This window comes from Esox lucius, chromosome 11 (assembly GCF_011004845.1).
Source record: "Esox lucius isolate fEsoLuc1 chromosome 11, fEsoLuc1.pri, whole genome shotgun sequence".
Classification (NCBI taxonomy): domain Eukaryota; kingdom Metazoa; phylum Chordata; class Actinopteri; order Esociformes; family Esocidae; genus Esox; species Esox lucius.
In genome coordinates this window covers 40,163,903-40,191,575 of record NC_047579.1, presented here as the reverse complement: position 1 = coordinate 40,191,575, position 27,673 = coordinate 40,163,903, and the positions used below count along the sequence as shown (strand labels likewise).

General features: G+C 47.3%; 1 protein-coding gene across 3 annotated transcripts in view; it reads right to left on the bottom strand.

The window, feature by feature from the left end:
• The window catches only part of rapgefl1 (Rap guanine nucleotide exchange factor (GEF)-like 1), a 31,528-nt gene extending 9,141 nt beyond the window's left edge, over positions 1 to 22,387 (bottom strand). Inside the window, exons 1-12 of one of the 3 annotated variants that reach the window (XM_010874674.4) lie at positions 20,858 to 22,387; positions 9,752 to 9,830; positions 6,212 to 6,362; positions 4,773 to 4,870; positions 4,146 to 4,258; positions 3,826 to 3,993; positions 3,378 to 3,475; positions 2,722 to 2,844; positions 2,390 to 2,568; positions 2,214 to 2,304; positions 2,030 to 2,080; positions 1,697 to 1,784 (exon numbers count right to left, since the gene is read on the bottom strand). In XM_010874674.4, the coding sequence (XP_010872976.1) occupies positions 1,697 to 1,784; positions 2,030 to 2,080; positions 2,214 to 2,304; positions 2,390 to 2,568; positions 2,722 to 2,844; positions 3,378 to 3,475; positions 3,826 to 3,993; positions 4,146 to 4,258; positions 4,773 to 4,870; positions 6,212 to 6,362; positions 9,752 to 9,830; positions 20,858 to 21,239 (1,621 nt within the window). In that variant the 5' untranslated portion in view covers positions 21,240 to 22,387. Of the gene's footprint in view, positions 1 to 1,696; positions 1,785 to 2,029; positions 2,081 to 2,213; positions 2,305 to 2,389; positions 2,569 to 2,721; positions 2,845 to 3,377; positions 3,476 to 3,825; positions 3,994 to 4,145; positions 4,262 to 4,772; positions 4,871 to 6,211; positions 6,363 to 9,751; positions 9,831 to 14,776; positions 15,293 to 20,857 lie in introns of those variants that run through there. The other 2 variants (XM_010874673.4, XM_010874675.5) reach the window with 2 other exon arrangements.
• Between the last annotated feature and the right edge of the window lie 5,286 nt (positions 22,388 to 27,673).

Genomic DNA, 27,673 nt, shown 5'->3' with positions numbered 1-27,673 from the left:
GACTCCAACTCTGGCGGAGCAGTACTTCCTGCTTTGGCCCAGTCTCTCCCCTCCCCCTCCGGCGGTTTTGAAAACATCCTGGTAGACTGACTGGGTACAGCGAGGGAGGAATGGAGGAGAGAGCGAGGAATAAAATAACTGGAGAGAGAGACAGAGGAACGCAGAGAGAGAGACAGAGGAACGCAGAGAGAGAGACAGAGGAACGGAGAGAGAGAGACAGAGGGAGACAGAGGAACGGAGAGAGAGACAGAGGAAAGGAGAGAGAGAAGGCAGAGAAGGCAGAGAACACTCAGAACATGTGGCAATCAGAACTCCTTATTGAGTTCATCACCTGTGGAGGTGTGTGTGTGTGTGTGTGTGTGTGTGAAAACAGAAATTAATTCCACCTGGTTATGTGGACAGACGGTCCCACGCTGAGTGTGTGTGAGTGAGTGAGTGTGAGAGAGCGAGAGAGAGAAATGAGAAGAGAGAGTGAGGGTAAAAGAGAATCAGTGACGGTAGAAAAGACAGGTTTGAAGAAGAGAGAGAATGGGTTGTAGAAGAAGAGAGTGAGGGTAGAAGGGAGAAATGCCCCCATAATTTCCCCCTACAATGGTCTGTGTGCGATGTTTACTAAAATGTTTGGCTTATTGTCCCACTTTTTATTGGTTACTTATATTAACTTTTTCCAAATCCTCAATTGGCTTTGAGAGTGAAAGAGGAATAGATAAAAAAAAAGTGTGTGAAGTAAATATGATATATGCACCTTTTCCCCTCACCCCCCCCCCCCAAAGTCGGGGGGGGGGGGGGGTGGTTGCGATCGGACACAAAAGGCTTGATGCATGAAATGCTAAAACGTCCTCCCTGTCCACCAGTCTCTCACCAGTCCCTGTCCACCAGTCTCTCACCAGTCCCTGTCCACCAGTCTCTCACCAGTCCCTGTCCACCAGTCTCTCACCAGTCCCTGTCCACCAGTCTCTCACCAGTCCCTGTCCACCAGTCTCTCACCAGTCCCTGTACACCAGACTTATTTAGAAGGCAAAATACAAAAACCAGAGGTCTTATTGTTGCTGTCAAATCTCTATCGTTTCCAGCATAACGCAAATCTATTGTAGCCAATCGTAGCTATCGAGTTGTGACAACTGGTTAACTATCAAAACTTCTAACCTTGGCTTGTTGCACAGACGATGGCTACCATTGTTATTTCAATGTGAAAGCCACTTACGTTTCTCAGACCTCACTTGCTAGTTTGATATTCTGAACGTCGGGTGCACGATGTTGTTGCACTGCCCTGATAGTGAACTGTGCGCAATGGGAAACTGCTCTCCACTTGAGGATTTTTTGTTGTTGTGTGGTGGCACATTTTAGCAGCAGTGGGCCGGCACTGGTATTACAATAGGAGGGAAACACTGATATATGGACAGAGAAAATGGCTTTTCTTTGATACTTACAGACTGAGGGGTCTCTTAGAGGGGTTCTGAGGTGCCTGTTTGTGTGTCTGAATTTCTATGTGTTTTGCCCAGTAGGGAGACTACTCTGCGCTCTGTATACAGGGTCGAGGGGGGTGGAGGAAAGTGTTAATTAGCTAGGCGGGGCTCAAACGCTGCCTTCTAATCACACTACACAACACCACATGTCTGTGTTTCAGAGACTTCTTATAAGCTCACATCTGGACAACAGCTGGGGGGTTGTGTGTGAATGTGTGAGTGCGTCTCACCTTTGAGCAACAGGGGTGTGAAGGGGATCAGAGGGGGTCTGAGGCTGGCCATCAGGTCTCTGTAGGACTTGTGGTTCCTGGATGGGTCCTGAAAAACAACAAGGGCCCTCACTGACTGCAGCCTTAAACACACCAAGACATATGTGTTATTTAATGTAACCTTCATTGATCTGGCAAGTCCCCTTTAAAATCTGAAAACGTCTTTAATCATACCTTACGGCTGTGGAGCCCAACTCTGATTTGGCTGTTCCTGTAGACTTTCAGTCTTTGTGCTAAGCTACTTACTATATGTAAAGCACACATTACAAGGGCTCCCGTTCAGCAGCCACTCACCGCAATGCTCTCAAACTGCTGGAACTGCTTCCTGAACTTCCCGGGGAGGCCCTGTCGTAAACCGCAGACAAATAAATAAGCCAGAGAGAAGACAACAACAACCGAGCGTTGTGTTTGCTGACGTGTCAGAGTGTGTGCTTTTTGATTGCAACCGTGAATGGGGGGGTGGGGGGCGTTTCATTACCTCCCAGGTGAGGCGAAGGCGGCTGACAGCAGGGTTGTCCAGCCCCAGAACCACAGCCAGGAAGGACAGCAGGTCCTGCTGCTGCTTACACCTAGACAACCAGTCACACAGTTACCACAGCTGGAACTACGCCCCCCACAATGCACTGTGTCACGAGGCCTCGGAGGCCAACTCACAGAGCTGCGATCTTGATGAACTTGCGGAGGAGCTGCACCCTCTTGGGCAGTGACTGGCACTGCAGTATCTCCGTGGCGACCCAGTGCTGAACCTCACTGCAGCGTTGCAGCACCAGCTCCAGATTGAGGGGGCGCCAGCGGGCCTGCTCGCCGTGGAACACGTAGCACACAAACTCCACCTGGACACGACCATGAAGAAACGCACAGTAAGTCCGGAAACATCCGCGAAGGACACCCGTCGACACAGGGGACATCACTGGAACCTTTCCGTTGGAGGGGGATTACTTGGCGGAGGCTCCACCCAGTATCCCTCGTTTTGACCAATGACTTACCTCGTGCACGCAGCTGAAGAGCTCCCAGTCGAACACCACCAGCTGATTGGCCACCTCCTCTGCACTCATGTCATGGAGTTTACTGTCACCGGGCGACCAGTGGATCTCCTCAGGGAGGGGGAGCTGAAAGTTAACAGAGAAAATGTAGAAATCACACTGCTCCCAAATGACACCGCGGTAGTCACTCTCACATCACACTGGAGTTCAAATCAAAGAATCAGGGGAGGGGCCTCAGCGGCAGGGGGGGGCTTCGGTGCCCTCCCTGGTTGGTGTCTGACTTACGCCGGTGTACTCGCCTCGATCTTTGACTCTACCGGGCCTATCCAGAGTTGCTGCCATGAGGCACGGCCATAAACGCAAAGTGGAATTTACAAAATTGGGACAGGGGAAAAAGTTTTTAAAAAATGACAGCAGGGTCATACCATGGAGTAGGCGATTTGGGTTTAAACTTAATTGTTACAGTTATCGTCCTTCGGGTCCATTCAAGCAGCTTCAGTGTTAATCAATTTTTTATGTTTATTTCAAACCACAGTTAACTTCATGAGAACAAGAATGAATCAAAGATAAACATTGCCAAATGCTCTCCAAAATGTCTGCCAGCCGGGGCTTTTCATTCCCTGCCGGTGTTCAGTGATGCCTGGGGCAGTAGGACTCACCAGGTTCTCCAGCTCAGAGGGTTCGCAGGCAAAAAGATGGGTGTTGACTCCCAGGGTGGTGAAGACCGCCTCGTCGCTAGGTCGGAACACGGCCTTCTCTGAGGACACAACAACACAGATACCCTGGTGCATCAACAAACAAGTAGATATACCGAGCACAGACGCGCACGCAGCCATGCGTGAAAAACATCAACAAACTGCTGCGAGTTGACGGCTTAGCTCCAAGTAGCGTCGGGTACTCATGTGTGGATTTGAATTAAAACCTTAATTGTGGACACGATGCATCAATGCTCAAACAGTCATGTCAAAGCTTGCTTTGGCTGTTTTACTGCAGGTGGAACTCAAATCAAAAGGGTGAGAAGTAACTGTGGTACTTTGAGGGGCAATTCTACGCAGAAATGAATGTATTACAGCCTGTGTTTGTGTGTGTGTGTGTGTGTCTTCCTACCCCCAGCCGACGTGACGGCCACCAGCAACAGGTTGCCAGGTTGGGTGGGCTGGTCCTCGCTGTACTGCAGCTTCTCCCTGACCTGGGCCAGGATCTCGCCGACGCGACACGACAGACGGCTGCGGATTGTCACGTATGAGTGGTCCGGCGTATACACCCTGCAGAAGACTGCCGCGCGCACACACACAAACAGGCACAGGCACACACACACACACACACACACACACACACAAACACGCAGCCCTTTTAACTTCACCCACACAATTGTCCCGATATCAACCCAAAAAGCCTTCATCTGAATGTCATCCTGGGTCACTCACTCTCGTCGGAGCCTCTGAAGGCCTCCCGGGGCTGCAAGCAGGCATCGATGCGCCGGAAGTGACGGAAAAGAGGGCGAACCTGTTTCCTGCGGCTCTCCTGGTCCTCCTCTGAGCTGCTTTGTAAAACACAGAAAACAAGTCCTTCTATGTCAGCCGGTTAGTGGTTGGATGCTGATGGCTTGTGTGTCGCCGTGGGACGGACCAAAGATGTGAACGCATCATGATGCAAAACTGTCTCTGGACTTTCATGGAATGAATAGGGCAGAGTTCTTCCCGGCCGCGTCAGAGAAAATTCCAGGCTCGACAGGAAAAGGCAGCCTAGTGAAAACAGTGCAGACTAATCTATAGTGAGCTACAGGAGAAACCAGGGCCATTAAAGCAAGAGATGCTGACTGAGGAATTCACCATGGTTCCCATTACACTAATTAACATGGATTATAAAAGGGGTGTGATGACGCCGTTATGAGATGGACCAGGGCCAGTGGTGGTTTATGACTGAGGGGAGGGAGACGTGCCAACAGCACACTACAACGTGAACCGCAGCCCCGACCCAGGAGACAGAACCGAAAGTGGGGATACTGAGGGCTCGGTGCGCGCGTGTGGCACGGAAATGCCGATGACACTTACGGGCATTGGAGGATCTCAGTCCAGCGCTGAAGCTTCAGCACGTCCTCCACCAGCTCGGGGAACCGGCTCAGCTCTTGCACTGCACACATATAGAGTTCCTAAAGCAGAGAGGAAGCACCTTCAGAGAGCGAGGGAACTTTGTGACTGTGTTGGAGTCTAGCCTCATTGTGTGTGGGCAGGAGCTGTGTGTCACAAGCTGTGCTGCTAGACTGCATCAACAATATTCAGTGAGAAAGGAAGGAGGAGGGAGGGGAACAAAGACAGATGGAGACAGGCAGAGGGAGATTGACAGACTGATTGTCAACAGGACAGTCTTGAATATTTTGTTGTTGAGTACTTTGGCAATTTGTACATTTTTACATCACGCCAATTAAGTAAAGACAGTGGAGACAGAACAGAGACCGCAGAGAAAGAACAGACACTGCGGAGAGAGAACAGAGTCAGTGGAAACAGAACAGAGACCGCGGCGACAGAACAGAGACAGAACAGAGACCGCGGCGACAGAACAGAGACAGAACAGAGACCGCGGCGACAGAACAGAGACAGAACAGAGACCGCGGCGACAGAACAGAGACAGTGGAGACAGAACAGAGACAGTGGAGACAGAACAGAGACAGTGGAGACAGAACAGAGACCGCGGAGACAGAACACAGAGAGTGGAGACAGAACAGAGACAGAACAGAGACCGCAGAGACAGAATACAGAACAGAGACAGTGGAGACCGAAAAGAGACAGTGGAGACAGAACACAGAACAGAGACAGTGGAGACAGAACACAGAACAGAGACAGTGGAGACAGAACACAGAACAGAGACAGTGGAGACAGAACACAGAACAGAGACAGTGGAGACAGAACACAGACAGAACAGAGACCGCGGAGACAGAACACAGAGAGTGGAGACAGAACAGAGACCGCGGAGACAGAATACAGAACAGAGACAGTGGAGACAGAACACAGAACAGAGACAGTGGAGACAGAACACAGAACAGAGACAGTGGAGACAGAACACAGAACAGAGACAGTGGAGACAGAACACAGAACAGAGACCGCGGAGACCGAACACAGAACAGAGACCGCGGAGACCGAACACAGAACAGAGACCGCGGAGACCGAACAGAGACCGCGGAGACCGAACAGAGACCGCGGAGACCGAACAGAGACCGCGGAGACCGAACAGAGACCGCGGAGACCGAACAGAGACCGCGGAGACCGAACAGAGACCGCGGAGACCGAACAGAGACCGAACAGAGACCGAACAGAGACAGAACACAACGGTCGAAGGTCAAGGTGTGTGCAGCTGACTCAGTTCCATCGCCATGACAACCTTACAGGCGGCTGCCAAAACAAACACGTCACACTCCGCTCCACCCAGAGTGAACACGCTGCCTGGACTCCAGGCTTCTGGAAAGGAACAGCAGGTGTGTGTGTTGGACAGGTACCTTGGGGAAGCTGTTGGAGCGGTCTCCCTCCTCCTGCAGCAGTTCTCTGTAGGTGTCCAGGTAACGGAAGGCCACGCTCAGCACCGCCTGCTTCCTTTCGGCTCCGTCCCAACATGGCCAGTCCTCTGCTGCCTTGCCCTCAAAGCCAAATCTGACCCAGAGTCAAGGAAGGTCTTCACACACGCACACAGACCATCTAGTGACCACATACCATACAATTTCACAGAGAATATAGGGATCATTCTGATAGTGATCTGATAGCACTTTGTTAATGATGGCGTCATGGTTATTATCAGTACTTTAGTATATAATGATTTACACTAAACTACCACAAAGCAAACAAGCTCCTTTTAAATGCAACTGCCAACATGCCTCTGTAACACTGGTGCAAATACTTTCGTTCACAACACAGAAAGGCAGACATGAAGTTACAACACACACAAACAAACTAAGCTCCTGCACCAAGGCCACATGACCAGGCAGAGCTCAGTACAAAGTTCAGAGAGTCACAACAGCCAGCAGTAATTACAGCTGTGTGGCGAAGGCTCTTATAGACACACCCATCCGTCGCCTTCACCCACGCACACACGCTCACATGAACCCTCCCCGGTCCTCCAGCTCCCGGCCAAAACACAGAGAGAGGAGAGAGCATCCTAGCTCTCCAGAATAGAGCAACGAGAGCACAGTTTGAAGGCTGCACAGAGGAGAGAAGACGTAACGTTCCATCTCTGCACAGTACAGAACGGCCTGGCACAGAAATGCGTTGACACCTCCTGATTCTACTACGCCAGTGTGCCGTCTTGCCTGCTGCTACACTCTAGTATATGTGCCATAGAGAACTGGGGATGTAAACACACACACACAAACAACACCCCCCCCCCCCCCACACACACACACACACAAAGAACACACACACACACCAGGGCTAAATTTAAGGGGACAATCCCTAACACTGCTATATTTAAGTCCTAGCCCACCGCAGGCCTATGACCTACTAACACACACTGAGCGGTGATCACTGTAGTCTTTGAGGACATTCCAGATCTAGTAATTCAAGATCTATAATCCCTAGCGGCAGAAAAAGCAGTTTAATGCTAAGGCCAGCAGCTAGCTTCTGAGTCACATATGCAGAGACTTTTGGCCACTGTGGTTTCTGCATTAAGACAAATTTACATGACACCTCAACATCCTGCAGCAGACATGTTGGATCTTATATTTAGCATTATATGGGGAGGATTTAAACACTCCTATGAGGTACCAAAAGTATATATTTGTCACTAGGTGGCTCTAGTCTCGACTGATCCATAAAGATATTTAAGGTTGTGTTCCATACAGTTCTGTTCAGTTCCAATGGGTTTTCTTAAATACTGTTCTGTTTAGTTCTATAGGGTTGTGTTGTGTATTCTAGTGCTGCTGGTGAGAGTTTTGTCTCCAGCAGTGTGGAGTCTCTCCAGAGAACTGAAGCACCGGGCTTTGATAGCAGAATGTCTGTATTATTATTTTTGTCTTCATGAGGGCAGTGTATGACCGGGCCTCACTTACCAAATAAAATGTAAGGTTAGGATTGTAATTAGGTATTGGTATTTGGGTAAGGTTTAGGATTTAGAGTATGGGTTAGGTATAGATAGTTTTTTGGGGGTAAGGGAATTGTTTTAATGATACTACATCTTTGGCCCCCACAAAGAGAGAAAACCCTGTGTGTGTGTGTGTGTGTGTGTGTGTGTGTGTGTGTGTGCGCGCTCCTTGTGGAGAGCAAGTAAAGGCAGGAATTCACTGTGTTCCTAATAGACGGTAGTTTTGTTTTCATTCCCAGTAAGAAGCCAAACATGTTCCCACAACAACAGATCTGATTGGGGATCAGGACCAGCCAGAGACGGGGAGGGAGGGGTGAATCAGGGAGAAAAGAAAAACAAAGGGGAGGGGGGAGGAAGGTTAGTGGAGGCGACTGGATCATTGATCGCCCCTCACTACACACATTCACAGGGCCAAGATACTCCGCATCTAAGCAGCAAGGCATGAGACCGGCCTTACCCCAAATACCTTTGTGTTGCCGTCTCTGCTGAGACGCCCATTGTCGTCTGCAAGGCTGCTGAGGCCTTTAACCACATACACACAAACACACACGCAACACACACACACACACACAAAACACAGGGTCTCCAGTGACGGTATTTAGGTCAGACAGAGAACAGGGGGGTTCTGGGAGAAAAGATGGTGTAGTGTCTACACCAATAACCACACAATAATGGACTCCATCCCTAACACACACACACAGGCACAACACAAACAGTTACACAACATCCTGTGGATTAAATACTCTCACCCCTAAAGAGAAAACATCTTCAATGAAAACTTCAGCAAGGCAAGACGCCACATGGGAGAAAATAAAGCTTTAAAAGCTAGAGATATGGGTGTGATATTATTGTACGTAATTACATTACACAAAAATCCTGTCTGTCTTAAGAGCGCTCATGTCATTATAATATGTAAAACGAAAAAAAGACATTCCATGGTTTTTGACACCCTTGTCTAACACGCCAAGACTAGATGAACTAGTGGACACCATATTTGTGTCTTCGTTGTTTTAATTTAGCACCCCTAAGAAACATTAGCGCAATGACTGCAAAAGTCTTGGGGAACATCCAGCATACCATGTGTGGGAAGCCATTTAGCATTTGATTGCAAAAAAATCCAACTGGCTTCTTACTGGATGGATGCAAATGCAAAACACTTCATATCCAGAAGTTAATTTGACTCTGGGGAAGCAGATGTAGCACTTTACTGCCAAAATCACAAACTGTTCATTTGAGTGGCAGCTTGGCTCCTGGAGTGTGGCCCTTGAATGCATGACAACTGCCCCGCAAAGCTAAGCTGCGTGAGGGAACCGCTGCTAAACTTCACCAAACCCCCTGTGGTGCAGAAAAACACTTGACTCCCTGATCCCTGGGCTGCTGCAGACGGCGGGCAGTCTGGTTATTCTTACTGGGGAGTTCCTTTAAGCCAATGGCTGAGTGCTCCTGCCAAGTTAACAAGCTACAAGCCCCGCGTAATCTCGCTCAAATTGACCGAGTGAAATGGCTTTGGTACGATATAAGAGATAAACACAGATGAAGAATATTAATTCTAAAATCGGCCAATTTACAAGTGGATTAGATCAATTTTCAAAGTAGAGTGCATATTCCACAAAAAAAACTAATGGCGAACCTCATATTCTAGGCTACTGAACACATTGCTTCACGAGACAACGAGAGGCCATTCTAAAGCGAGAAAACATACGGTCCCTGTCCAAATAGATGTCAGCGCTGGTTTGCCAGCATTGTTTGTATAGCGTAACAAAACAGCATTATCTTACCGGTAACGAGTGAACTGAGAGGAAACCAGAATTGGGTCACCCTTCCATGGCGGATGGGCCGAGCTTTCCTGCATCGCTATTCTTCTGGGGATGTTGGGGTGAGCAGGTGTGTGTGTGTTTGTGTGTGTGTGTGTGTGTGTGTCTACATTGGGGCGACCAGGCCAGGCTAGCCAGGAAGGAAAGGATACTGCTGCAGAAGGACCTGCTGGAACCTGTCCGAGGCCAGGAAGATTGGGTGTGTCAACATAAAGTCATCCAGGAGGGTTTCTGTGGAAAAAGAGAGGGTGAGAATGGCAGGGGGCAAGAAACAGGAGAGGATGGATAATTAAGGGGGACAGAACAGAAAAACAGACAAGAAAAAGGATATTGAGAGGGGGAGCATTATGAGAGGGGAGGGGAAGAGAGAGAGGATGGGGCAGAGATAAAGGGCATGTTAATTATGTATGTCTGTGCTGCATCTGTAGACCTGCTGTACCTGTTTAACCGGCACGTCCCCAGCAGCTCAAATTGTATTATTGTCAGAGAGAGAGTGATAAAAAACAGGCCTACAAAATCCCTTAACGTTTGTCTGCTTTTTAAAACCCGCACCCAGCCTCCTGCTACTGGGCTAAAATAAATCCTGTATTAGTGAAACAACCACCTGGTCCTCTGTGCCCCCGGTTTAGTCTCTCTGGTCCACAAAATGAAGTGGCTTCTAGACGGAGGCCCTGACTGTCAGATCACAGGTCAACCCTCCCATTCCCACAGAAACTGACCTCAACAGCTCACGACACGCGTTGTGTTATTGAATGGAGACAAACGAGACAGATTCACCAAGGGACGCGGATGGCATTTCCTCCCCAGGAAAGCCGTTGCCCTGGACAAGCGGTGAGTGTAGGGATTGTCACAGGATGTTCTTCCCTTAGTCTGCAGCTGGTGTTGCAAGGCTAAACAGCATGTGGTGGATACTTAAACTCACACAGACAGAAATATGTTGTGAAGGGGGTTGTAATGTACAGGTGGGAATTAGCACAGAGACTAGGGATCGAGAAGGTAACACACACACACACACACACACACAAACAGTTTTACTTATTCTAACATATACTGGAGTCAAATCCGTCCTGCTGTAGAAATTAATGTGATTGGTTGACTCAACTGAGAGTGCAGAGCTTGTATTTCAAACATGCCGAATGCTCCGAGACGATAGTTGGGGTTGGTGCCTGTTCCAACCTTAACGTTCACCCTTGGCTTAACACTTAAACCAACCATTTTGAGATTACACTTTAAAATGGGGTTGTCCATCAAATCAACCAATCACATCAAGTTCTACAGATCTGCCTCCAAGAGATATTTGAATAAGTAAAACCCCCAACTTCCACACACACATGGTGTGAGGATGTTTACAAAATGTGGGGTAGGAAAGCTGTCTGTTCAGAAAATGTGCACTCACTAGCCTCTCTACACAAACTGAGTCCCAGACTGAGACAGTCAGTAATGGAACCCACTGACCTATAAGGGGGCGTATGCGTGTGTACACGCATGACAGAATTTAGCACATGTTGGAGCAGAGATGGGGCGGTAGAATGACAACAGTGGCTTTGAATTTCCAAAGCGTGGAACGTGTGAGGTGTTCTCAGTTGTTGTTCGATCACGGCTAGTTCCTCGCTGTCCTCGCTGAACCCTCAATATTTGCACAGGAACTAAAAGAAAATACTGTGTGACATTGGACATAATGAATAACTAGAGAACCAACTATGACTTGTGATTCAACATCTGGAGTCGGCAGCTCATGATCGATTGTAAAAGAGGCTTCTGATCCACTGAATGCCTTAATTAAACATTATATATTATATAATATATAAACACGCTTTTTCAATAAGTGATATTCCAACTAACTAAGACTAAGAGGTTGTTGTGTCAGCTTCAATTAAGGTATTTACATCCATGAACCATGAGCAGTGTGGGAATTACAGCCCTGTTTATATTTGTGTATGTCCCAAGTAGCTCAGTCTGTGTCAAGGTTCTTGTAATGTCTGTGGACAACAGATTGCAAGAGGTTGTAATGATCAGAGATTCCCTGACCAAAAGTATTACATTTAGATTTCAAAACTCCTAACTCAGAAGGAACACTTCACTGGTCCACTTTGATCCCAGTCTGGACTGATTCTGTCCGGGCAGGCGTCCCCGAAGTATTGCAATGTTGCACCGGAGTTTAAAACTTCAGTGCTGGAGCGTCCCTGCACCTAGGCACCTTGAGAAATATAGATCATGTTTTGAATTTAAATGTATATTGGTAGATTAAAAAGCAATTTTATTTTTTTAATTTGTGGCCTACACTGTGACACAGAGCAGGTGCTCCGCCCCCAATCCGTCACCACAGAGGGGACTCCGCCCACCATCCATCACCACATCAGGAGCCCCACCCCCCACCATTGGACCATCTGGTTAATAGAAAACTACAAAAATATGAAAAAAGTGTGTGACTGGTCCGCTCCTATGGAAAGTATTCAGACCCCATCACTTTCAATCCATAATTGTTTTTGCCATCACACCACACACACAATAATCTATGATGAAATAGCAAAATCATGTTTTAAGAAATCTGAAGCAATTTACTGAAAATGAAAAACAGATATCTACTCAGTAGTCCTACTCAAAAGCCCTCTTGGGTATGCCTCTACCAACTTTGCACCCTTGGATTTGTGCAGTTTCTCACATTCTTCCACGTTCCTCTCAAGTTCTGTCAAAATGAATGGTGAACTCAGTGAACTGCGATCTTTAAGGCTTCCCACAGTGGGGTCCAGTCTTTGGCTGTGCCACTCAAGGAAATTCACAGAAATGTCATTCTGAAAAATGTATCTTTGACACTGTCTGAGGACCTATGTGCTCTGGATCATGTTTTCTTCAAGGACCTCTTTGTAAGTTTCTCCATTCATCCTTTCTTCAATCCTGACTTGTCTCCCTGTCCATGCGGCTGAGAATAATTCCCATAGCATGATGCTCCCGCCACCAGGCTTCCCTGTAGGGATGGTATTAGCCAGGTATTGAGCGAAACCTCTGGACTACTGCCAGTCTCATCAGACCAGAGAATCGTTTTACTCATGCTTTCAAAATCCTTTAAGTGCTGTTTGGCAAACTCCAGGTGGCATGTCATATGCCTTTTACTCAGTAGTGGCTTCTGTCTAGCCATTCTACGATAAAGGCCTAATTGATAAAGTGCTGCAAACATGATTTTCCTTCTGGCAGGTTCACCCATCTCTGCAGAGAAACTCTGAAGCTCTGATAGAGTGGCTATAAGGCCGGAACAGCCCGCTCTAGGTGATTCTAAACATCTTCCATTTCACAGTGATGGAGTCCACTGTGCTCCTGGAAACTATGCCTGTCTCGGAGGTCTATGCAGAGGTCCCTCGGACTTCATGGATAGGATTTTTCTGACATGCACTGTGAAGTGTTCCTTTCTGAACTGAATTTGCCACAGGTGGACTCCACGTTCCAGAGCTGTGGCATCTCAAGGAAGATCAAAGGACACAGGATGCATCAGAGTTCAATTTGGACTGTCATGTCAAAAGATCTGAAGATCAATGTATATAAGATATTCCCGTTTTTTGTTTCAAATGTCAATTTTTTCCCGCTTTATCATTATGGGATATTGTAGATTGAATGCAAAAATAAATTAAGTGTAAAACACAACAAAATGTGAAGAGGTTGAAGGGGTCTGAATGCTTTCCGAAGGCTCTAAACAACTTGAAAAGTGTATTGAATTGGTGTTCCACAAAGTGGGCGGGTTCAAGCAACATCCACCTCTTTGCAGCCGCTGGTAACTCACAGTTGCCTGGGAGATGCCACATTGAGTGGCTGCAGTGAGACCAAACCCAGGAAAAGAGGGACAGACAGAGATTGGGGGAAAACGAACAGAATAAACAAGCAGAATGATAAAGAGAGAGACAGAAAGAGAGTGTGAGAGTGAGAAACCGATGAAAGTGAGTGTGAATGTGGGTGGCAGAGGAGAGAATCTACTGAAACCAAATGGGATGCAAACAAGAAAGAGCCTCAGATACAGAGAGAATAGGCTAAAGGGAGTGAGTGAATACAGGTTGGAATAATTTTTCCTATAGTTTTTCCCCAGAGTTGGGAAGTAATGACTTACATGTAATCTGTTCACAAAAAACAAACGGCAACTCAGTTATGTTACAAGTTAAAACATTGTAATCATGCTTTTGATATTCTTAAAAGTACGTCTGCATCAAAAAATAATTTGACACCTTTCTGCTTTCTCCATGAAATTCAAAACAGCATTAAAACAGAAAACAATACTGCCTAAAAGGACGAGGCCCTCATCTGAATGTGCTTGACTCGGCCAACATGGATGTCTGGCTGTCAGGGCGAACGTGAATGTCCGTCGAGCCCCATTAATGTTCCAATGCGGGAAGGAAGTGTTGTGACAGCCTCCCGGTTCAGCCCCCCAATTCCACACCATGGTGATGAGAGATGGAAAGATACAGTAGGGCCAAATTGCTCTGCAAATGGGGGCAAATGGCATGTGCTGAAGACGGATTGGTGCTGATCAGGGGGTGCAAAGACATGTCTGTCTCTCTGTTTGTGTCTGTCTCCTTTCCTGTCTCTCTCTCTGTCTGTCTTAGCCCCCCAGCCCCTTTCAGTGTTCTCTAAAGCCTGTTCCCTCACTGTCTCTCCTCCCACTATTTAGCATTTTGATTAAGTTTAAGTGCAGAAAATCTCTCATCCAGATTGGAACAAAGCCAACCACTCCACAAATCCAATACATGCACAGACCCAGAATTCTTATTCAAGATGCAGATGGACCCCTCACCCCAGATATGTGATGTCACACGTGTGACATCACATGTACACCCACACTCACACGCTATGTTTAAGTATTTCGGCTGCTGTCCTCTCCGGGGCGACGGACTCTTGCAGTGCCACGCTCTGCCAACACGGTCTATCTATGGACCACCCACTGCATGTAGATACAAACGCAACACATATACAGCTCCGGACCACTGCACCTTTTTCTTTCCTTTCCAAAGAAGTCGAAAAGCAAGGTGAGTGAGGAACAGAAGGGTTAAAATTAAGAGACCACTACAAATTGAACGCTTCTGTTCCTCACTCAAAACCTTCCTTTTAAACTTTTTTGGAAAGGAAATAAAAAGGTGCATTGGCCTCTTAATTTTGAGAGCTTGTATAAACACACACACACACACTCCCAGTCATACCTCAGAGAAGGCAGTGCACAGGTTTTTGGAGCGGACAGAGCACACAGCCTTGATGTACGCCCACTCCCCCACCGCCCAGCCTTGCAGGACAAATTGAGGCCGAGGGGGGTTGACAGCAGTGCACTCCACTCAGGGTGAAGCTCTGGCAGGGTGGAGGCATGATGGGTGTGGTCCCTGCCACAGCTGTGGACCACCGTCTACTGGGGGGGCGGGGGGTTCCAGCCTGACAACAACACAAGGTCTGCCGAGTGAAACCGCTCATTAAGCAGCAGCTGAACAGGACTTAGGTTCTGGATCTGAATCAGTGGACTGAATCAAAAACATGTGATTAGAGATGGAAAAAAGAAAACGAGAGCAAGGCAGAGGAAAAAAAGAACAAGAGAGAAACAAGTGAGATAGAAGAGAACGAGCGAGAGCAAGAAGAGAAAAGAGATTTACCCCCATCACCACCTACTAACCTAACCCAGCTAGTCTAGTTATAATATGGAGTTATATAAACTGTGATGCATGTGCTGTTGCTATGGTGACTTTATCCGTTTTTGACTGGTAATAAATAAACACAGTTGCACACTCACATCCCATCATCTCTGTCTGCACCATTTGAGAGAGAACATGTTCACTGTCTCCTGACCCCCCTGCCCTGCTCCTGACCCCCACCCCTCTGCTTATGCACCCCCTCCCTCTTCCTCCCTCCCACTCCACCCAGCTTAAGCACCCCCGCCCTTCTGTCTCCCCCTCCGCCCTATTCCTCTCTCCCCTCTCCCCTCTCCCGCCCTGCTCATGCTCCCCTGCCCTGTTCCCCTCTACCCCCCCCCCGCCCGCCCGCCCTGTTCCTCCCTCCCCAAGGTCCATTCTAATTCTCCACCACCCAACGCACATCCATTTACATGCAAATGAACACCTGGGCTAATATAAAACCCATAAGGTGCATACATACACAACCTGCCGTTAACATCAGTCCACCTCCACAAAAGCACCTACAAAGACACAACCCCCCCAGACTGGCAGTAGTCCAGAGCTGTTCACTGCGAGTAGAAGCCCTGACTCTTCTATTACTTTATTTAAACTGACCCAGGCAGACCTGGGCATCCCCTCTCCTCTCAGCGTTAGGCACAACCCTTACATTTTGGGCCGTGGAGAGGAGACATTCAGAGCAGTGGGCCGGCTGCTGACAAAGGCACCTAAAGCCAACGCAGTTGTGGCGGTATATGAGCCCTTTACGTACCGCTCACGGTTATATAACAAGGCCCTGCAACCTACAGCGCAGCGCGTGGCAGGATCACTGGGGCGGGGGGGGTGTGGCGGTGCCAAGCCATATAATATAATGAGACACTCGGTACACATTGTTGTGTTTCCACAACACTCCCCCCACAGGAGACAAGGGTTCACGCCCCAGATGTCTCCCCGCGATCCTCCCGCAAACGCACATGCACCAACACCCGGAGAGGAGCGGGCACACACCCTCCGTCAGACTACATCCCGAGAGAAGGGCAGGGTGTTCTTCCTCGGCCGAGCGTGCCTCTGAGCACGTGCCCTCGCCATTCGGAGGAGCTGACGTGACCTTCCGGCTGCCTTTGGCACATCGAATTATCACACTGGAGTTGAAGGTCAGGGTTGACGAGGTCTTGAACTGATCCGGTTAGAACCGCAGAGCTCAGGAGGAGAAAGCGGTAAAAGTATGACATTCTTTTTTCCATTTCCTTTCACGGCCAATTCCTCAAGGTTCTGGGGACCCGCTGAATTTTTTTGCTCCTGTCGATATTTCTGAGTTGTGATTTTTGGGCGCGACAGAGAGTGCATGCCATCTCTATCTGTCGTCGTCACTACACTCCTACTTACAGGTCACCATTTAACAGGCACATATTTTAATTTAACGGGCACATCTTTTATCCAGACTGTTCATTCCAGGGAACAATCTGGAGAAAAGACAGTTTCCCGGCCATGGGTAGAGGATGTGTCCCTGAAGCACCAGGCCAGTTAATCCTGCCTCTTTGACAACACTGTTCCCAAACCAGATTCCTAAACCTGATTGATTCTGAGGTCCAGGAGGGGTGTGACAGTGGTCTCCCTTCCCTAGCAATCAGGGCTGGTTCCTGGGTCATTATATGGGGGGGGGGGGGGGTTATTACTGGCTAACGGAATTCCTAGTGTGCTGGGGGCCCTCTGCGTCAGAGCACGCATTCCCCAATGTCCGGCACACAGCGTAGAGAGAATATAGAACGACTGTTACATCAAAGGACATCCCGCGGCGTAACGTTTCACGCCAGGGCATCCCCCTCTTTGTGGCACCGCTCTATGCCCAGCCACCACTGGTTAGTACCAACTGGCCACTGAGGGGGAAGAACACGCAGCACTCGTTTAGCCATCACAACGCCACCACGACAACGTGGCGATTAGACTGGAACGTCCTTATGATACGGAGCCCAGTTAAGAAGCTGTGGTTTCTTATGCTCGGTCTCTCTCTCCCTTCCCTCTTCTGCTACTCTTCCTCCCACTCCTCCTCTTGCATCTGAGAGTGCTGGTTGCCATGTGAACGAGCGCCACATCGAAAAGGCTTGTTTCAACGCAGTCTCTCTCTCTCTCTCTAAACACAAGGGCAATGAGACACACAGAGACAGAAAGGAGAGCACACATACATGCAAACGCACAAGTCTACCAACGCAGGTACACAAATAAGACAATCATACGCACGCCCAAAAACACTGCAACAAGTACACACAGGGACACACACACACACACACACAGCCCTGCAGGACCCGATGCTGCTGCTCCTCTCCACAGTGAGGGCCAGGTGCGTGGGCTGCAGAGAGGACTGCAGGCATGTGAAAAGGAGGAGGCGGCAGGGGGGTCAGCTGTCCCTCCTCTCCTTATGTAAAACCCTCCAAAGGGGAGGCCAGTGAGTGGGCAGTCCTCGTCTAATCCCACTTTCTCTACAAAGAAAATGAAAAATATGCCTTCCCACCCACACGACTCAGTGCACTTTGTTGTGGTTCACTTTCTCTTTCCGTTCCGTAGGCCTGCAGCTGTGTGTCTCCGGGTCTCGGGAATGTGCCCGAGGACGGCGTCTCTCTGGGAGCAGAATGACAACACCACGAAATCACAGAGCCGGGAACGCGGTGCTCGTCCTCGTGAATAACCGACGTGGAGCTCGATACGGGGCGGGAGAAACAAGGTTCCCTCTGTTATTTGCACGGCCTCCGACAGGCACACATTTCAAAGCAACTTCAACCCCCCCCCCCCCCCCCCCCCCCCCCAAGTCCCCGTCATCCAGCCCCGGGTCGATGCCAGACAGAACAGCTGTGCTGAACGCCGCTGCTGGAGCTCCCTGTGCCCTGCCGATCTCCCTCCATGTGTCCGTCTAGCATAGTTATTTCAATCCATTATTGTAGCCATGGGTGACTGGTCTAAATCTCTACTACTTTATTTCAGCGGTATTAAATGAAATGCGAGTGTAGATGTGTCGTGTCCAAATACATGTGGAGTGAGAAATACCCTCCAGCTGTCACTGTAATGACCGTACATTCACCAGTTATTAATAACAAGTTTATTATTTTCTTAACTGTCTCCATCCATCTCATAGCAACAACTCCCAACAGATCCGGGAAAGTCGAAGATCAAGCTTTCCTGCTAGGCATCCACAGCGGTGCCGTTATGCTTTTTCCAGGTGCTGGTCTTCCAACCAGAAGTCACGTTTGTCAACCTCTGTCAAGACACGCTAACTCAACTGACAACCGTCGCCAGCATCCAAGCCACCTGAGGGAGTCACTAGAGTGCAACGAGACTGGGAAAATCCTGGTGATGATGCCTTCCCCCTAAGGCAGGCCAAGTCGCAGTGCCCATGGGGCTTTCCAGACAAATTTAAACCAATCCATCAGACCATTAAAAAGTGGGGGAATCTGTGGACCCGTGGTTTCCCAGATTATGGAACGCATTGCCAATTCAAGAACAGCGTGGTTTCCGGGCGGTTGTTTTGTGTCTTGACTTCCATTGTAACCCTTCTAATGTACACACCTAGCCTAACCCTTGTCTCGACACGCCGGTTCCAGGAACCAATCGGGTGGCCAGACGAGAAATCAAACCGCAAGGTAAACAAGGTTACATACCAGCAGCGCCGTTGGCCTCGACAAGGAAGGGACTTTTTAACTGAACTGTCAAAATGCTTCTCATCCGTTCTCTTATCTGTGGCCCTGTCGCACGCACACAAACACAGAGCAGAGGGGCAGAGGCTCGGTTGGCACAGTTTCGGTTCGGAGCGCCACTCAGCCAACATTAACCTTGGACTGGTGATATTAGCAGTCTGGTGCATAGTGTCTCCGTGAGGAAGGCTGTGGTATGCAGGGGTAAACTGTAGTAGGGTGTGGTTGCGCTGAGGGCTGACAGGTAGCCTGTACGGATAGGAGCAGGAACCATATGGGGCCTGAAGGGTTCAAAGGGTTGGGAGTGTGGAGTGTTTGAATCATAGTGGAACTTGTTGACACTGCTGTAAACAGACGTTGTCCACTCTCCCTTATCCCCACTCTCGCTCCCTTCTATTCATGTTCAGACTAGCATGTTTTGGGAAACATCTGTCATTTTCTCCATCATTTTTCATGATTCAGACATAAATAACTATTTCATCTTTAGGACTGAAATAAAGATCAGATCACATTTTAGTCTATATGGACGCAAAAAGAGTGAAAATGCAAAACCCTGTCCGCACTAATCCAAAATGTATTTTTGTTCCACACATTCAGATGGGCAGGTCCATTTAATCTGGTTAACTATCGCTAACTAATCCAGGATTAGCAAAGATATACCAGATTCTAGAGCCTCTCAAACAGCAGATGGAATATGTCCCTCCATGAAACAGGTTAAACTAGATTAAACATACTGATAGAAACTGGTGTACCAAAGCCCACTTAACAAGTGTTTGCAACGCTGACACATCTTGCTAGAGAGTCAGGGATTCAGAAACACTTGAAAGTGAAACCCAAGAGACCCATTGGAATGGCTCAGAGTAACCATGGCCAACCCAGTGGTACACCAACCAATGTCTGCATAGTTACTCTACACTGAACTCAAAGGAGGAAATATATTTATGAAAATGATTCATTCTGAAAACACATCTGCCATTTAAAACATGACTATTTGCAGCCTTACAAAGTCACTGGATCTACCCATGTTGATGCAGTGAAGTTGTGCCTGTGTCTGTAGGATGCTATGAGGGGAAAAGAGAGGGGGAGTGTGTGTGTGTGTGTGTGAATGCTCGGTCAGTCCGACAGGGAAATTCAGGTCGATCTGGGGAACAGGTTAGAGAGGTCAAAAGGTATGCTGCCCTCTGAACAATTTCACCTGCAAGAGTAATGAACTGACCCGACGGTCACTGAGCCGCACCGTCACAGGATCAGTCGTCTACGACCACCGTGAACGCTCAGGCAAATCCTCTCAGCGTATTCGGCTGACCTTTTGCCCGCAACAATTGTCCAAGCGACACGTTTTCACGCACCACAGTTGTGGGCTACGTCATAGGACCTACAGGGTCTCCCGGGGATACATCTGGCAGCCATGGTACAGTGGGCGAGACCCACGTCTTGTTTCAATACAATGGATGAATTGACCTGAGGTCAAGAATTGGCTGGGAGGAAGACCGGCCTCTTACACAGAACGCATTGGAAGTCTATCATGGAAGGCCCTGCCTTAATGACTTTGAAACTTGGCTAATGAAGCTTATTCATTCTGGATTTTATTTTATTTTTTTACAGGAAAGGCTGTAATTTTTTACTTGAATTTCTGGCTCTCACAATCCACGACAAAATGAAATAAGAATAGATCAAACCATTTGGGATTAACATTTAGCAGAGAATAAAAATGTAAACGTGTGAAATTATACATTTTCACAATTCCTTTCTTAAGCGTGCGTGAGAAATATGGAACATCCCACGTATTTTTTTCTTATAGAGGACAGTCTATATTATGTAACTTCACTTAGTGGGAATCAGTACCCCAAATGATAACCCAGATTTTTGGCGCAAGACAATTATTTGTCATGTGGGTCGTGAACAAGTGTTGTGTAAATGCAGTTGATTGTCTAGGCCCATCTACCTGTGCAGTTGCCATATCGTTTGCCCGCTACACTTTCCAAGATCGCCAGTGCCAGGTTGTCCGGTGTATCCGCTGGCAGAGGGGTCCAGCTCGTGTCCAGACTCGCCTCGGAACTTTGCTCATCGCTGGACAGCGACGGACTCCTAATGTCCGCAGTGGCCGAGGGCCAGCACGGGGCTTCCTCTGTGTCCGGGCTGAACACCTCCCTGGCCGGACCGCTCTCCGGAGAGGTCTCCCTGAAAAAAGGAACCACCCGAGACAGGCTGGCTCGCCGCCGAGAAGCGCCCGTGCCAGTCGCCTTGTCCCCGAAACCACCAGCTCGAGTAAGCGCCGTGGTCTGTTTCTTCAAAAACTTTTCCAGGGGCTTCATTCCCGCCGGCATTTTTGATAATGAATCAATAAGGCTTTTTGATGATGTTTGATATTAACTGAAGAACTTTAACAGCACGTTTGACACTACATTATACAAGCAGACATGCGTAATTCTATTGACCTATCTCCGTTGTTGGCTCTTGCATGGCGAGAATTAACCCATTTGCCAAATCATTATTTTTAAAGGACAGGATGCAAATCCGAAAGATTGAGCAGCAGTCTTTATCGACGTTGGCGATACCGCGCTTTCACTCACCGACTGTGCACGTTCTGGTTCAGTAGCTTCTATCGCACAAAATACATAAACCTGCTCCACAGCAACCGCTCCCTGGAGTGTCCTCCACCTCTGCAGTCGTTCGGGCGCGTCAAAATAGCGTGTTTGTCCGTTTCAGCGTAGTTGAAGCAACAGAGGCACAACACGAAACCCCTTAGCGGTCGCAGCGGCAAACACACTGGGCGACGGACGCAAGGTGCCGAATACACACGCTAGCAGACTGCAGTGCTATAATCAAAAACGAGATATCAGTACAATAACAGTAGCGGTCGGCAAACAGGGGTCCCAGTAGGTGTTTTACACCGACAAATGCGATCCGTCTCTGAGATGTCCGCCGTTTTCCCTAATGAATGGGTGATATCTCAGCTGGCGTCAAAGCAATCTAGGCTACTGCAGTAATATGGCCAATGGGAATGGCCTATGCTCCTCCGTATGTGTGGTAGCTTCTTCAGATACTGTACAGCCGTCTCCAGCTTCCCTTCACTGAAATAAAAATTCCGTGGAACGAGCTCTGTTTTGATACACACAAACACACACACACCCCCCCTCTTTCGCTTTCCTCTCTATCTGTTTCACCCACACACTCGGCGTGTGGATATGCTGTATTTAGTATTTGGGACCTTTGCTGTTCAACTCGCCCCCTCCCTCTCACTCCCCTCCTTCTCTCCCTTCATCTGCAGTTGCGCATTGTCGGTGTCGGCACTCCAGTGCCTGCCTTGAGAGCAGCTGTTCGCTCCGACTGACTCGGAAAACACACGTGTGCGCGTGGCAGGTTAACCCTTCACATCGGTCACAAACAACGCTATTGTTATACATGTTAGTTGTACGTTTTGCTCTATTTCCTCTTTTGTCGTGGATTGGCCAACTTGCTCAAATAGCCAATGGCGCATGGTTAATTGAGTGTGGATTTGTACGGTGGACAGGTGGCAGTCACAACCAATGAGTTTTACAGAAGAGTAAACCAATAGGAGCGAAGCCCCTATGGGCAAAGCTTCATAATATAGAACCAGTGAGTTTAACAGAAGAACCAATGGTATTTGATACACTGCCGATTTTGCAGGTTTTCCCACTTACAAAGCATGTAATCTTTATCATAGGTACCCTTCAACTGTGAATGACGGAATCTAAAACAAATCCAGAAAATCACATTGTATGATTTTTAAATAATTAATTAGCATTTTAGGTGACATCTTGCATGGAGCCCCAGACCGAGGGAGATTGACCGTCATCTTGAATTTCTTCCATTTTCTAATAATTGCACCAACAGTTGTTGCTTTCTCACCAAGCTGCTTGCCTATTGTCCTGTAGCCCATCCCAGCCACATGCAGGTCTACAATTGTATCCCTGATGTCCTTACACAGCTCTCTGGTCTTGGCCATTGTGGAGAGGTTGGAGTCTGTTTGATTGAATGTGTGGACAGGTGTTTTTTGTACAGGTAACAAGTTTAAACAGGTGCAGTTAATACAGGTAATGAGTGGAGAACAGGAAGGCTTCTTAAAGAAAAACTAACAGGTCTGTGAGAGCCGGAATTCTTACTGGTTGGTAGGCGATCAAATACTTATGTCACGCAATAAAATGCAAATTAATTACTTAAAAATCATACAATGGATTTTTGTTTTAGATTCCGTCACTCACAGTTGAAGTGGTACACTTCAACTGATAAAAATTACAGACCTCTACATGTTTTGTAAGTAGGAAAACCTGCAAAATCAGCAGTGTATCAAATACTTGTTCTCCCCACTGTATGTAGGTGTATGCTAAAGAATGGAATACATTTATTTTGCACACGTTGAAGTGGCTGGATTAAGCACATCTTTCTTCTTAACTTACTTCTTAAACTTCATTAACTTATTAAATTAACTTATTAGAAGAGCATCTATTTGAAGAAACAACTCGAGGATATATATCAAGCTATATACACTCACCTAAAGGATTATTAGAAACACCATACTAATACTGTGTTTGACCCCCTTTCGCCTTCAGAACTGCCTTAATTCTACATGGCATTGATTCAACAAGGTGCTGAAAGCATTCTTTAGAAATGTTGGCCCATATTGATAGGATAGCATCTTGCAGTTGATGAAGATTTGTGGGATGCACATCCAGGGCACAAAGCTCCCGTTCCACCACATCCCAAAGTTGCTCTATTAGGTTGAGATCTGGTGACTGTGGGGGCCATTTCAGTACAGTGAACTCATTGTCATGTTCAAGAAACCAATTTGAAATGATTCGAGCTTTGTGACATGGTGCATTATCCTGCTGGAAGTAGCCATCAGAGGATGGGTACATGATGGTCATAAAGGGATGGACATGGTCAGAAACAATGCTCAGGTAGGCCGTGGCATTTAAACCATGCCCAATTGGCACTAAGGGGCCTAAAGTGTGCCAAGAAAACATCCCCCACATCATTACACCACCACCACCAGCCTGCACAGTGGTAACAAGGCATGATGGATCCATGTTCTCATTCTGTTTATGCCAAATTCTGACACTACCATCTGAATGTCTCAACAGAAATCGAGACTCATCAGACCAGGCAACATTCTTCCAGTCTTCAACTGTCCAATTTTGGTGAGCTCGTGAAAATTTTAGCCTCTTTTTCCTATCACTACCCGGTGGGGTCTTCTGCTGTTGTAGCCCATCCGCCTCAAGGTTGTGCGTGTTGTGGCTTCACAAATGCTTTGGTGCATACCTCGGTTGTAACGAGTGGTTATTTCAGTCAAAGTTGCTCTTCTATCAGCTTGAATCAGTCGGCCCATTCTCCTCTGACCTCTAGCATTAACAAGGCATTTTCGCCCACAGGACTGCCGCATACTGGATGTTTTTCCCTTTTCACACCATTCTCTGTAAACCCTAGAAATGGTTGTGCGTGAAAATCCCAGTAACTGAGCAGATTGTGAAATACTCAGACCGGCCCGTCTGGCACCAACAACCATGCCACGCTCAAAATTGCTTAAATCACCTTTCTTTCCCATTCTGACATTCAGTTTGGAGTTCAGGAGATTGTCTTGACCAGGACCACACCCCTAAATGCATTGAAGCAACTGCCATGTGATTGGTTGATTAGATAATTGCATTAATGAGAAATTGAACAGGTGTTCCTAATAATCCTTTAGGTGAGTGTATTCATCTTGCAATGTATTCAACATGGACGATCTTTCCTAGTTTCCTATTGAAGTTCAGTATAAATCTGTAGCCATTTGAATAGTATTACAGAAGGTATTGATTTTACAATGACATTGGATGACTGTAAGAAAGGCTGTGGAGGGTTATTAGGTGATCATTTAACAAATAGGCTACCTTTTGTAAATAAAGTTGTAGCTCAGCCCAATGCTGATGGATTTGTTAGGCGATCTCCGGCTCAGCGCCTGAAGTAGAAACGAATAAGAGTCAGTAGCTAATAAGGAATCAGATTTTGTCTTTAGACACTTCAGTAATGTTGAAATCTGTTTTGTTTTTTTGACACATGGTTGTGCTGGAATCAGGGTTTGTCTTTAGACACACATGGTAATGTTTGAATCAGGTTTTGTGGTTTTGTTAATTAGCCTAGTGGTTAGGCTACTGCAAGCTACAGTTAGCTAAGGGAGAGATCAAAATTTTACATGCGACACGGAGGGAAATCGGGGAGGGTCATGCTTGTAAAATGTTAGGCTTGAGGAAGGTTTACAGTTTTTTTTATTTAATTTTATAATTGATTACATTTCACTTGCCTATCTGTCAGAATTTACTTATTGACTGGCCGAACAACTTTCTATTGGCTATTTAATCAGTCCCTCAATCATTGTGCTTGGCATATCCAGATCGAGGATATCGGGCAATATTTACTGGGCAAAAAGGCTCGAAAAAGCTTTCAAAATATAAAATAAAAACCTTCATGGCATAGCAGATTCATGGAAAGTATGCAATTATGGACAGTATGCAAGATTGCAATATGCAATCTAAATTCTCTATTCAAGAATTCAAGAGATTCTTTGCCGTCTCTTTTTGCTGTAGATTGTCTTGAAATATTCAATGGACTGTCAAAGTTGAAGTTAGATTTTCCATTGGGGGAAAAAGTGAGTGGAACGAATCGTGTGTTGGAGGAGTTGCTGCTACCAAATGTAGAGAACAGTACATAGACTCAGTATGCCTACTAGTTTTTTCCCAGGGCATGTAGAAAGGGAATAGTTTCAGCATTGAATGCCAAACGCCGATTATGTCATTCCTGTTCACATATACCAATCAGCCATAACATTATGACCACTGACAGGTGAAGTAAATAAAACGGATAATTTCATTATCATTGCACCTGTCACTGGGTGGGACATATTTGGCAGCAAGTGAACATTCTGTCCTCAAAGCTGATGTGTTAGAAGCAGGAAAAATGGGCAAGCGTAAGGATCTGAGCGACTTTGACAAGGGCCAAATTGAGATGGCTAGACGACTGGGTCAAAGCATCTCTAAAACTGCAGCCCTTGTGGGGTGTTCCTGGTCTGCAGTGACCAGTACCTACCAAAAGTGGTCCAAGGAAGGAAAACCAGCGACAGGGTCATGGGCGGCCAAGGCTCACTGATACATGTGGCCATTGCGGCCCGATCCAACAGACGAGCTACTGTAGCTCAAATTGCTGAAAAAGTTAATGCTGGTACTGATAGAAAGTTGTCAGAACACACAGTGCATCGCAGTTTGTTGTGTTTGGGGCTGCGTAGCTGCAGACCAGTCAGGATGCCCATGCTGACCCCTGTGACCACTGCTGAAAGCGCTTACAACGGGCATGTGAGCATCAGAATTGGACAACAGAGCAACAGAAGAAGGTGGCCTGATCTGATGAATGACATTTCCTTTTTTACCACATGAATGGCCAGGTGCATGTGTGTTGTTTACCTGGAGAACACATGGCACGAGGATGCACTATAGGAAGTAGGCAAGCCGGCAGAGGCAAGTGTGATGCTTTGGGCAATGTTTTTCTGGGAAACCTTGGGTCCTGCCAGTCATGTGGATGTTACTTTGATGCGTACCATCTACATAAGCATTGTTGCAGACAATATGCACCCTTTCATGGCTACGGTATTCCCTGATGGCAACTTACAGGACTTGAAGGATCTGCTGCTAATGTCTTGGTGCCAGACACCACAGCACACCTTCAGAGTCCGTGCTTCAACGGGTCAAGGCTGTTTTGGCGGCAAAAGGGGGACCTACACAATATTAGGCAGGAGGTCATAATGTCATGGCTGATTGGTGTACAAACAAGGGACACGGCTTGTTCCTAACTACAGCACTGTATCAATGAAAAACATATTGCTTTGCATAGTGGAAAAGGGTCTAGAGGATGACAAACAGGACAAGGGAACAGAAGAAGAGTCGCAACTCTGTGCAGAACTTGTACATCAGGTCACTGACTATTGTACATGAATACTATAGAAAGGTTGCCAGAGCCTTACTCTGCACAGACAAATCATACTCAAAACAGGTTCAGCAAGCTAGGCCTTAATCCTACCTGTGCTAAAAGGGGTTGAATGATCTGGAGGAAAGACTAGTAGCATGAAGGCCAGCAAAACTGCAGCTGAAGACATTGTGTCCCAGAGGTGGGGAGTTCATGACCGGGCTGGGCCTTAAATTCTGACATTGTAGTTTGGCTACTTGGGACAGTGATTGTTTTCTTAATAAACCCAACAATAAAGAATAATATAAACTATCGCTCTGTCTGTTAGCTGTAAGGAGGGCATGCAGTTTGTGCAGCATTGTGCATATTGGGCTCTACTTTCCAGCCAACCCCGTTCCAGCCAATTGCCTTCTGCGAGGCAGGCTTTCCTCCTTGGCTTGTTATGTGAACGAGCATTTTACCTGGATGATATTATATATAGCAAAAGTATGCCGTAGGGAGCGAAGTTTGCTTACTGTAAGAAACTATAATGGCAGCTAGAGACCAGGACGACAAACAGTCAGTTCCGCCCTTGTCTACTACAGCATACTCGGCAAAGCGAAAGAAGACTTAGACCAACTCTCTGTAGCTAGCTACAGAACCAGGGAACATAAGCTAACGTTAGCAAGGCTAAGAAGAACGTCGGCAAACTCTGAGTTAGCGCTTTCTTGTAACACGTAAATAAATTGTTCATATTTTTATTCGGAATGTGATTCTCTATCAGCATTGGTGCGGAACCGCTTTCGGATGGGTGAGTAATTGTAAAATC